At 35.4% G+C, this 12439-nt stretch overlaps 1 protein-coding gene across 1 annotated transcript; it reads right to left on the reverse strand.

Moving 5' to 3' along the window:
* Nucleotides 1-700: 700 nt before the first annotated feature.
* LOC106474410 (protein bride of sevenless-like) lies at nt 701-10092 on the reverse strand. The gene is made up of 5 exons (XM_013935101.2): nt 9736-10092; nt 7567-7679; nt 7070-7212; nt 5802-6483; nt 701-4285 (listed from the first exon to the last, which is right to left on the reverse strand). The coding sequence occupies exons 4-5, from the start codon at nt 6294-6296 to the stop codon at nt 3143-3145; spliced, it is 1638 nt and encodes a 545-aa protein (XP_013790555.1). The 5' UTR covers nt 6297-6483; nt 7070-7212; nt 7567-7679; nt 9736-10092; the 3' UTR covers nt 701-3142.
* Nucleotides 10093-12439: the final 2347 nt, after the last annotated feature.

Genomic DNA, 12439 nt, shown 5'->3' on the forward strand with positions numbered 1-12439 from the left:
ATGTTATTTTGGACTGTTACAAGATGAATAGGCCAGAAAGGTAGTCTTGCAGCTTAGAGAATGTACATGTATATAAAGAAACATGTCACTGCTTAATGTTATTTTGGACTGTTACAAGATGAATAGGCCAGAAAGGTAGTCTTGCAGCTTAGAGAATGTACATGTATATAAAGAAATATGTCACTGCTTAATATTATTTGGGAGTGTTACAAGATGAATAGGCCAGAAAGGTAGTCTTGCAGCTTAGAGAATGTACATGTATATAAAGAAATATGTCACTGCTTAATATTTAATTTTTTGGCAAAATAAGGTGCTATTTTCCTTTATTTGTTCAAATTAATAATTTTTTATATAGATAGTTTAAAAAGGCAAGTTTTAATTTTTTGCGTGTGCATCTAACACTAATAGAAGCCAGTGTTTTTCAAACAGTTAATGGAGTATCAGGATTTATTATTTTTAAATAAAAGTTCTTGCAGAATCGGAAGTTTAATGCTTTGAATTCAATTGAATAATCTTGTTAACTTTTCAGTCACTTGTGAAAAAATCATTAAAAATAAAGCTAACATTAATGTGTTTTTGTTTTTTTTCGATTGACGTACTCCACTTTAACATTGTTATTTACGGTCTGTAAATATAACATTTATATAGTTTAAAAATGGGTCACGTTTATTGAATTGTTGCCTTTTTTCCCCCTGTGTAGTTTATTGGTCAATATTTTCTGTTTTGTTCTGCGTTTCAGTTAATAGAAATTATTTAAAACGTTTAGATCAGACGAAACCATTCACCTACTCATGATCTATTTCTACTCAAAAGTTTGTAAGATGTTTTATAATAACCTAGTATTTACGAGTGGAAAGTGTCAAAAACGATGCTATAAAGCCTAAAGCAACAACGCGCGCTTTTTGTGCCTTAAAGAGTGTTATTATATACTTTCTGACTTAAAAAGTAAAAAATAAACAAAATAAAGATATTGTATATTATCATTATGGCGTAGATTTAAGTGAGACAATCACATATGAACAACAGTTACACCTGGTGACCAAAATGTTTAATACACGCGTCTAGGAATAATAAATATTTCTAGAATGCATTATACATATATTTATATATATAATTATTAAGTGCACGTGATTGGCACCAACTAATAAATAAACAATTACATCCTTATTATATATTCACTGTAGTCTTAACGATACTCACGTAAGCAAAGACGACATTGCAATGTGAAACACTGTGCATTCATTAACCCGAATCACGTAAGGAGAAAAAAAATACAGGATATATACATTAGTTGTCATGGTAACACTGTACGATGTTAAATAACACCGCAGTGGATGACAATTAATTATATGGTGCTTCATCTTCTAGTAGCTTAAATCAGAAAGTTTCATGAAATTATTAAATAAATGTGTCCAGATTATCGTGACCTTGAACAACCATGAAAAGCCTATTTTATAGTTACTGAAAACATTTAACACAGAAAGTAGTGTTGGTAATTACTAGTGAACTAAAGACTGAACTATAACGTACACTAACAAATGCTTCAATCCAGCGTATCCAAGCAGGTTTTAAAACAAGTAAGGAGCAGAGGCATGTCACAGTACTTATCATCTTGGTAATATACGTTGCTGTTGCCAAGTCCGTCTGTGACCATTTAATTGACACCAAATTTAAGTTTGTATAGCCAAACTTTTTTTTTATACAAAAAACACTCCGAGTGTAATAAAATATAACAAGTTTTTATCACTACAGCTCGTGGTACCCTGTAGCCAAAATAGCTACTAATTTCACTGTTCCATAAATATTCGTGTAATTTTTCGTGCACGTGTACTTATTGCCATTCTTGTTACCCGGATGTCGAAAGACTCAAACATGTGATAAAATTATTTTTACTTAGGTAAAGAATGCATACGGAAATGGCTACAAGCTTGTATCACTTTGGTCCTCTGTCCACTCCCTGGCAGGGCGAACCCATCTTAATTAAGGGATGAAATTAACTGATATGAATTTTCTCCCCTGTCTTATTTTATGTACTATAATCAGTGACGCATGGGATTATGGTATACTACACCTGGACTCATTGTCTGATCTGATCTGAAAATGCAATACGATTATTTCTTTGTTTTGACTCCTCTTCAGCTCCGACAACAAGTTTAAACACGGGCAATTTACAAGTCGGTCTGTGTTTAGAAAGTTTTTTTATTAAATGATTGAAAACAGAACCTACTCCTCACTGTGAGTGTTTAGAAAATGGCCCAGTTTTTATTGAATGGTTGAAAAACCCAATCCTCACCACGGATGTTTAGAAACTGGCCAAGTTTTTAATTGAATGGTTGGAAAAAATACTCCTTACAGAGTTTACAAACTGAAACTCAATGTGAGTGTTTAGGAAATTACATTTTTTTTTAAGCGAAAAGCTAAACAACGGGCTATCTACGCTCTGTTCACTGCGAGGAATCGAGCCCCGGATTTAAGCATTGTAAGTCAGTAAAACTTACCGTTGACCCACAGCACTCTGTATTATAAATAACAAAACTGATCCCATTGTTGACTTCAACACTCCCCGTACGTTAACTTCAGAACATATAACTTGAACACGTGGCTCAGCAAGTGTTTACGATTCAAATTAAAGACGTACAATAATTCATTACACGTTCTCCTGTCTACTCATTCAAGCTCTAATATTTATATTTAAAAAAAAAGAAAACAACATCAAAAATCACACGTGGAATCCAGCAACGTTAAACGAGAATTATTTCTCGTTGTTTCAGTAAATTTCTTTGAAATATTTATTCTTATATGAAAAACTTTGAAAATTGAACGCATTGTCGAATTTTATAGACGCCGCTAAAAATTGTTTATATTTTAATTTTTTTATTCTTCTGGAAAGTATAGTAGTTGTTGAAAGGTGTCGCTTTTGCAAGAATGAACCGCACAAAAAACAATTATAAAAGGACAATTCGAATGGTTTGATCAAAGCTGTAAGAAGCGTCACGTAGTGTTCTTTTAATATAGAAGTCGGTTTCAACCTCTTCCAAACTAATAAACGCTTTTTAATATATAAATAACTGTCGATTACCGTGGCTTAGCCACTCCAGTTTCCATGGTTATTTATTTATTAGCATCCATAAACATCATATAATTAGAGTCTCGTAACTTTTGATGGTGTTGAGCATCTGTCGTATTCATCAAAAGAAGATGCTTCCAGCTCTTCTTTCACAGCGTGCATTACCGACTCGGGGGCATAGGCGTGATTGACAGTGTCATACAGCATAACGTTGGAACTTCTTACCGTCATATCGGTAAGACTTGGGGCTGTTAGCTGCCCCACGGGCCTCAGGCTGACGTTTGCAGTGTCCAGGGCTATCGCCGTCGTCATCTTATAAACCCGTGGGATAAAAATAACCACCAGAACAACGGTGGCGTTCGCTATCAGGCCTAAGCACAGTAACTTTTCTCTCAAATCTTCCGCCAGAAGAATAAATCCTGTGATCCACGCGGCCCAGACAACCAAAGAAGCCAGGCTGGCAATGTGAAAGAATAGCCCTTCTCTGTAGTTTCTCCTGTTACGCACACAAAATGGCGACACGAAGATCCAAAATACCAAAAGTAGAATGGCATACGCGAGAGAGATGAGAATCCGATCATGAGAAAGGATACACGTTTTACTGAATTCTCCACTTTCTTCCACCAGTTGAAAATGTTGTACTTTTGACAACCACCAGTACTCCACTGACAAAGCTCCCTGTACTCCGACACAGAAGAAATAGAGGGCGCTCTGGACTAAGCCACTAACATGTCCGGGCAGGCCGTCCGTGTCGGTGGTGGCCAACATAAGCGAACGTACCAATAATGGCGAGAAGAGAAGGGTGTAGGCCAGACCGACAGACAACAAACGCAGTGTGCACAGCGCCTCTGTAGGAAGGAAAGCAAAAGGCAAGATGGCGATGTAATTAATTATAATCCCGATTAGCGACAGAACTGCGAATCCCTGATTTCCCTCGATGGTGTCGCCTCGACAAATTCGCCAAATGATGAAACTGATTACTGCCAGTGCTATCAGACTGCCCATGCAAGAAATGGTAACAAAAATAGTTATCCACGTTTCAGATCGCCATTGGTTCCAAAAGCTCGTGTAATCTTCCGTCACGTTCCTGTTTAAACAACGGCAGCCAGCTCCATCGCACTGATAATTAGGAATTTTATACCATCCTTTCTCCACCTGGTGGAAAATCCCGAGTTTCTCTGGATTCAGCTGTAGCTTGTCGTTAAAAAATTCTCCTACCTGCAATAATTAAAAGTATATTATTATAATCAGTAATATGTTGTTATGTCGCCATTCACATCACCTCCGCAGCAAGTTTAACAAACTTTTAGAATTATACAATAGAATTAAAACATTTGTAAACAGACGAGTATTGGATAAGTTATCCGAATTGAACACGAATAACCAAACATTATAAGGAGCTAAAGAACTGTCAATGTATTTGACACGTTGAATGAATCGACCTCTAGGGCTCTGTTTCATGCGTGGTGTGCAGCTGACACGATCACTTACTGACTTTTATAGCCTTCACGACTCTTTGGTTCAATTAATAATTACCTGTAAACATATAACAACCAGTGTTTGTTATAGATGAGGGAATATCTTTAGTTGAATATGAAAGGTTAAGTCAGAAACTCATAACAATATCAGACTCAGAAACTCATACAATATCAGACTCAGAAACTCATAACAATATCAGACTCAGAAACTCATAACAATATCAGACTCAGAAACTCATAACAATATCAAACTCAGAAACTCAGAAACTCATAACAATATCAAACTCAGAAACTCATAACAATATCAAACTCAGAAACTCATAACAATTTCAGACTCAGAAACTCATAACAATATCAGACTCAGAAACTCATAACAATATCAGACCCAGAAACTCATAACAATATCAAACTCTCCTGGACATTTCCGGGCATAAGACTTATATTATTCGCTCATTTATTAAATTTCAGGTTATAATAAGGTTATTGTTTCTAAAGTTTCTCATAAATGTAATGTTTTTTCGGCATCTATTGGAAAAAGTTTCTGCAAAAGAAGGCTTCGAATACTTATGTGAAACTAACCGCTTGTTGTTGTTTTATTGATTTTTTAGTTTCGGCGTCAAGGTTACGTAACTTTAACTGTCACATTTTGTATCATAGACACGGGCCTAAAACTGCATGTTTGTAATCGACTGATTAGCAAAGACATTTTGGTTAAACATGTTTATGAGTTAGGCTTAGGCCTATCAGCGTGTGTAGAAGTTAATTTGTTAATGTTACTTTTACTGATTGTACCAGCCCAACGATAGAACACGTTACAATATTATCTTAAATCTTACGTAACAATCCTGTATGTGGAGAAACGTAACAACTCATAAGCTCACCATAACAATCCGTGGAGAAACGTAACAGATCATAAGTTCACCGTAACAATCCTGATATGTAGAGAAACGTAACAAATCATAAGTTCACCGTAACAATCCTGTATGTGGAGAAACGTAACAAATCATAAGTTCACCGTAACAACCCTGTATGTGGAGAAACATATCACTGATACTTTATAATTTTAATTCATAAGTTAATAATAACAGCCACACTCCGTAACTTACAGAACTGAAAGGAATGATTGTAGAAACGTATTTCCTGTTTTTCTTTAATGACGAATTAAAAAAAAAATTACATTTTTATCACATTCATTGACACATTTCACGAACAACTTGAAACACTAGCCATAAATATTTATACATTTTTTTTTTTACCTTCGTAAACTTTGACCCATCTTCCGAAGATGATGTTTCTGAAGATAAGATGTCATATCGAATAAATTCTTCTTCTTCTAACTTAGTTTCACGAAGTGTATTGGTGATTTCGGTTTGTAGAGCTTTGATATTTTGCTGGGACAGAAGAGCAACAATTTTCTCAACACAGCCTTTCTTGGCCTGTTCACAATTAACAGTGTTCTTAACGCAGCCTTTCTTGGCCTGATGACAACTCGAGTTAACTAACTGTTTTAAATGAACCCCATAACTCACGACAGTTCGAACGGTTTCGGATATTCCTAGTGCTTCGTACTTGCGACAGGGGGCGTCTGAAGAGACCTGAGCCAAGAACCCAGTATTAAAACAGTTGTGTAAGCCTGAGTTATTGTCGTGCGAAGACCACTCGTCGGACGCGTTCCCATCAATCTCAAGATATACTCTGTCTTCCAGGTCAGGAAACCGTTCTTGAGAAGCCGTAATGCTGATTATTTTCATTTGGAAGTCCGATATAGAGTCAGCGTCATTCAGACCCACCGTTAACCAATAAAAATTTGAACTGTTACAATTCTCAGCGTACTGTAACGTCTTGACAACTTCAAAATCGTAGCCCAAAACTACAATAACTCGTGTTCCAGACTGACGAATCTCTTCATAGAGGTCTTGACACTGCTGGGGAAGAAGTCTGCAAAAAACAATGCACAACTAACAATAAGATGCGCTACTTGTGCAAACTGAAATTAACTCCCTTTTTTTTAATTGCTTTGATATTCGATGGTTGATTTTCATGTTAAAAATAACGATAAGTGAAATATCAACGAACCAAAACATTGTGATTTAGAATAAAGATATCCTTTTGAATCACGTGATGTTAAAACACGCATATATATATATATATATACAAACAATTAAATGAAGATAAGTTTGTTTGTAAGTTAAGCACAAAACTACACAATGGGCTATCTGTACTCTGCCCACCACGGGTATCGAAACCAGATTTTTAGCGTTGTAAGTCCGCGGACGTGCCGCTGTGCCACTGGGGGGGGGGGCGAAGGAAAGTTACTGAGATAATATGTCAAGAAAGAAACGTTGATACGATTTGTAGGCAAGCGATAAATATTTCAAATGTATTAATTAAATCGTGATATAGAGACTTCTTTTTGCAAGTTCTGTGAACTGAAGGATTGAAGGTAAAATGTGTACCAATAAATAACAACAAAAAGATAATCGTGATTCCGAATATAACGTATAAAGTTCGTGTGAATTAATACCTGTCGGAAAACAGTTCCTCCGATACACTCACACAGATGTTGGCCGACGAAGACGCTTGGTGGAATTTTTCTGAAACAATATAACTGCTGCTCAATAGCGCCACCTGACGCCAGTTTAACTGAAGTAGTACTGCTATGGAAACCTAACAAAAAATGAGAGGCAACAATTGTTTATAAGGTATTCAAAAATTGAACAGGTTAACATATAATTAATATTCTCTGCACGACTATATAATGGTAATTCAGACTTGAAGTATTAATACCTATATATTATAATAATTTATATATAAGGAGTCACACAATTAAATATCAAAACGACTAAAACATCTGATCACTTTACATGTATTACCTTGCTTTTTTTTCTTTCGTTTTTTATAAACAAATTATGCAAATATTTGTCAGTTACCACACGCATTTTTACACTATTTTTAATAGTTTTAACCCTAACGTTAGGCTATAGATGTAAAATGTCTAGAATTCCAGATTGATCTGTGTACCTTAATTTCGTTGTCTAAAAAATCCAGATGTAGGGGCAAGTGAGTAAAATTAAATCTCTTGACAAAGGCAGATACAGTAGAAGCAATAGTCGCCGATGAGGGACCAAAAAAACCTGAAAAATATATTATTAATATCTTTTAAAAAAATCAGTACCAAGATATTTAAATTACATAATTACTCTATGTTAGGTTTAACATATGGATAATTATTGCGTATAGTTATTGTTTTCTATTTGTATTTTTTTATGGTTACTTATCCATTACGGTACTAATTTTTTTGAACCAATATATATAAGATTAAAATTTCAACTCATTTAAAAAAATTGAGATCAGTCATGAAAGAGGTCCTATGTGAAAACGACACAGTACTTGTCTCTGTCAAAGGGTTAATTTAACAACTTTACACTGACATCTTGGCAACGAGATTAAAAGTTATAATAAATAAACTTAGTATTCCGAAAATTGTTTAATCTCGAAGTCTAAGTTCAAGGGAGGTCCAGATCAATCTACACTTTGATGAACGTGTGATCAACAGTAGGTTCACTATGTTGTAAACGGAGCTACAGAGGCTTTCTCAGAAGTTGTTATTACCATGGAGAAACAAATTCGATCGTTCGGATAAGACTTGATTTGTTTCAAAATCACAACTAGATAAACCTCAGTTTACAAGACTATTTATTGAATATTACTATGATCTGTAAACAGATAACTTCAGCTTACTAGTGTTTATTAAATATTGTTTTGGTGTAGAAGATAGACGCGAATTTACAACAGTATATATATACAGTAAATATTATTATGATGTATGAGCATATAAACCTGACTTTGCAAGGGTACTTTTTTATTATTTCTTAGCTATTATTGTGGTGTATTAGAATATTTAATAATGAGATATATAAATGGGCTTCGTTTTATTACACACAGACGTCTGTGTAGAGATATACCACACACGCATGATCTAAACAGTAACCTAGTATTTCCGCTAATAGCAACAATTCTGTTCAAATACCCGTGTGTTGTCGGAAGAAGGTGTTGGACGTTAACACAAAATACCGACTGACTAGCAGTTCGAAACACTTCGGCCGGATATATCTACTGCTGAAATGGCGTTATTAACGACGCTGAGAGATGATTACTGGAACAAGTAATGTCATAAAATTCACAATCATCTCGCTTCCGAACACGGATGAAAATAACGAACCCTTTTTAATTTGCATCACAACTTGTATTCATGGGATGTAAGAGTTAGAAATAAGTGGCTCATTTGAATTAGTTTGGAATTATTATTTTTTTGTAATTTTTAATATCAATTTCATACGGTTTCCCGGAGATCGCCCATTGTTGCTTTTTGGTAAATTATATATATATATATAAAATCATACAGAATAATCTTCGAAACGAACATTCCTGCTAAACGTACTTCAGATTAGTCATTCATATGACAGTTTCGTCACGTGCTTCCTTTCTTTATCAAAACGCGCCAATGAAAGGGAGAAGACCTGTTAAAAACAACAGCGTGTCAATATCGGTTTGTGTTCACGTGACTTATTGTTGCTAACGCTACCGTAAAACATACCAATGTCTCTTCATCGTTTAACGTCATTGTGAGGATGGACACTGAAGAAGAAACTTCATCCTGTCATATTAGTCAACAAAGCACGTTAAAGAGGATGTTATCATTTGAACGACATTTATCGTTTACACAAGCGAAGAGTGGTTTCAGATTATAATCACTAAATGGACAAGACATGGGCGCCCGCAGGAAGGGGAAAGGGGAGGTCACGTGACCCCCCAGGATTTTCAAAAAGAAAAAAATAGTACTAGATATATATATGAAATTAATCTTCTATGTTACTGGAAAATCATGAGGCATTTGTATTTCGATTTCATAATTTTTTCAAACTTGAGTTACTTGACCCCCCCCCATTTATTTTTTTCTGGGGGCACCCTTGCAAGTCTAGAATGGGTGTTTTACCAGCTATACAGCAATAAAAAAAGTGTATTGGTGAAAAACAAAACAAATTGTAAACCTAACACGACAGGTGGCTGTTATTCATGAACGCTTTATTTATCTTGAAGAGGGATAACATTTTGAGTTTCATTTATTCAATGCGACTAATAAAGATAAAAAACTGAACAACATTTATGAGTTTGTGATAACTCGCTTACCAATGATAGGTGAACCTTTCTGACAGTTTGTGTCCTGCAAGTAGCTTCCGTCCACAAGACTTTGAATCACTCGCTTGAGGGCGCTGCGTGCATTACTGCACGTATCGTATGCCTTGAAACCTAAATGTTTTTAAATAAAACAAATACATTATATCAATTAAGTTTAAAAAACAAAAAAAGTGTAGTTCGTCAAGTCACTGCAACTGTGGCGACATAACATTTGATAGGGATCAGTGTTACTGGAACTTAGTTTCAGCCAGAGCAGCCCGGGGCTCAGCTTCAACAAACATTTCCACTCTTGGCCTCTCCCCTAAGGCTATGCTGTGACAGAAACAATACAAATAAATACATGTTTTATGTGACAAAACGTTGTACATTTGCTGTTATGTTAAAGTTTTTCTTCATTATCCATTCAAGCCGTCTCCAAGCATTATTAGTCTCAAAGTGGGCTCCTGGTCATCGAAATCGAATTTAAATATTTAATAATATTAGTTTTATTATAAAATAAAGCAAATGAATTAAATTAAAAGGATACTGAACTCAATAACCAGAGGGAGGAGGGGGAGGCGGAGACATTAAGCTCCGAGTGCTACTTAAAAATGGCGGTCTGGCAAATAGGTGTAATATTATTTATTAGTTCAACAAAAATACACAATAAACTATTGTATTACGTGCTATTAAAAACTATGGGTTTAAAGAGCAGTTATTACATTTAATAATAATTACATGTTCATATCGTACGTTATATTAAAACGATTTTATTTATGAAAATCGACAAATCACGGCTGATATAAAGTCGCAGTGGCACAGAATGTATCAGAACTACACTTTGACACTCTTTAGCATTTGTAGGTAGTGGGATGCCACCGCGAAAATTGATCGCTTTTGAGTAGAATGTGTAACAGCAATGTATTCATACTCTCAGATCATAAAGATGTGTTTAGATCGGGGATTTTGAATTTCCAAAACAAGGATATCCCTGATAGTTGATGGAAATGGAAAAGAAAGAAATATGGATCAACTTGGAGCACCACGACCATCCAGGAAGAAACTTGCAACAACCTGTACCCCAGCCTGGTAAGCAGGTGAGAATCCAGAAACACACGGATCAGTGACAAAAGTCTTCCACGTCTCCCAGGCAACATAAGCAAGAATGATACCTGTCTGTAAAAACGACGCTCGTTATGTACACACAAGTTGACATACCTCAAGCAGCTGGAGAATGGAACGGTTCTTTGTGCTAATCCACACAAGTTGACATACCTCAAGCAGCTGAAGAATGAAACGGTTCTTTGTGCTAATACACATAAGTTGACATACCTCAAGTAGCTGGAGAATGAAACGGTTATTTGTGCTATTCCATACTATGACATATCGGTCAAGTCGCTGGATGCAGCACCTATGGACTTTTGTGTGATTTGATTGTTGAAACAGGCTCTGGGAAACGTCATCCTCGTACACTAAGTGACTGGTAGAAAGCTCCAGGGAGGAGTAGTGTGGTTTGGACATGACAACCTTATCACGTATCTTTTTTCAATGGAACCTTTGTTGTTGATCTATTATCAAGATGTACGGTCGTCTAGGTGTCCAACCAAAAATTTTTAAGGAGGTTTTTTTTTCACTTTTAATTCACCAATGCCTAAATGATATTGACCACTTGACCAGAAAGTAACACAATATTTATATTACAGACTAAAATAAATATAGTTTTAAAAGTTATTATATAATACAATAAGAAATGTTTTTCTTTTTGCTTTATTTTTAAAATTATATATAAATTTACTTAAATTTATTTATTTCATTATATATATTTAATATAGTTTAGATATATAGAAACAACATATATCACAAGAAAAATGTTTTGCTACACCAATCCTAAGGGTGGGTCAACTGTTGAAAGGTTGAAACAAAGCTGTAAGTACCTTCCCTGCATATTTTGTTTGTTTGTTTTTAATTATGCACAAAGCTACATAAGGGCTATCTGTGCTCTGCCCACCACGGGTATCGAAACCCGGATTCTAGCGTTGTAAGTCCGCAGACATACCGCTGTGCCATTGGGGGGGGGGGCTGCATATTTTAATGGTTGCTGAGTGGATAACAAAAATGTGTGTTTCTTATTGTTTTAAAGTAGTTCAGATTAGGGATAAGTCATTAGCTACTTAAATATGACATGCCCCCCCCTCCCCAGTGACACAGCGATATGTCCACGGACTTACAACGCTAGAAACCGGGTTTCGATACCCGTGGTGGGCAAAGCACAGATAGCCCATTGTGTAGCTTTGTATTTAATTACAATACAATGTGTACGGGGACCGAAGTTTGTAAAAGTTCATGTGATTACTTATGGACTTCACAATTATATAAATCTCTAACTTTCAGTATCCACAGGGCATGTATAACAATTAGAATATTATACAGAACTTCCTTATTTGTAATAAACATTAAATACACTTGGTTTGGTTAGCTGCATCTGTTGAGTAAACTCATCTGTCGATTGAAATAGAGTACAGATAGTCCAACGTGTAACTTTGTGCTTAATTACAAACAAATAAACAAATATGACTTTTCCCAGTATATATATATATATATATATGTATGTGTATATTTTACCCAAATTGTAAGTTTAGAGCAAAGAGAATGGTTCGAACCTTCCCTCCCTTCGTTGTGTGTATGTTGTCGTCAGATAGAGCATGACTGGACGTGA

Source organism: Limulus polyphemus, unplaced genomic scaffold (genome assembly GCF_000517525.1).
Source record: "Limulus polyphemus unplaced genomic scaffold, Limulus_polyphemus-2.1.2 Scaffold7186, whole genome shotgun sequence".
NCBI lineage: Eukaryota > Metazoa > Arthropoda > Merostomata > Xiphosura > Limulidae > Limulus > Limulus polyphemus.

Bases quoted from the DNA above. Each gene is read 5' to 3' on its own strand.
- LOC106474410 (XM_013935101.2), bottom strand. From the start codon at position 6,296: ATGAAAATAATCAGCATTACGGCTTCTCAAGAACGGTTTCCTGACCTG. The intron at 4,286-5,801 runs GTAAAAAAAAAA...TAATTATTGCAG, and splicing joins ATGGGTCAAAGTTTACGAAG to GTAGGAGAATTTTTTAACGA.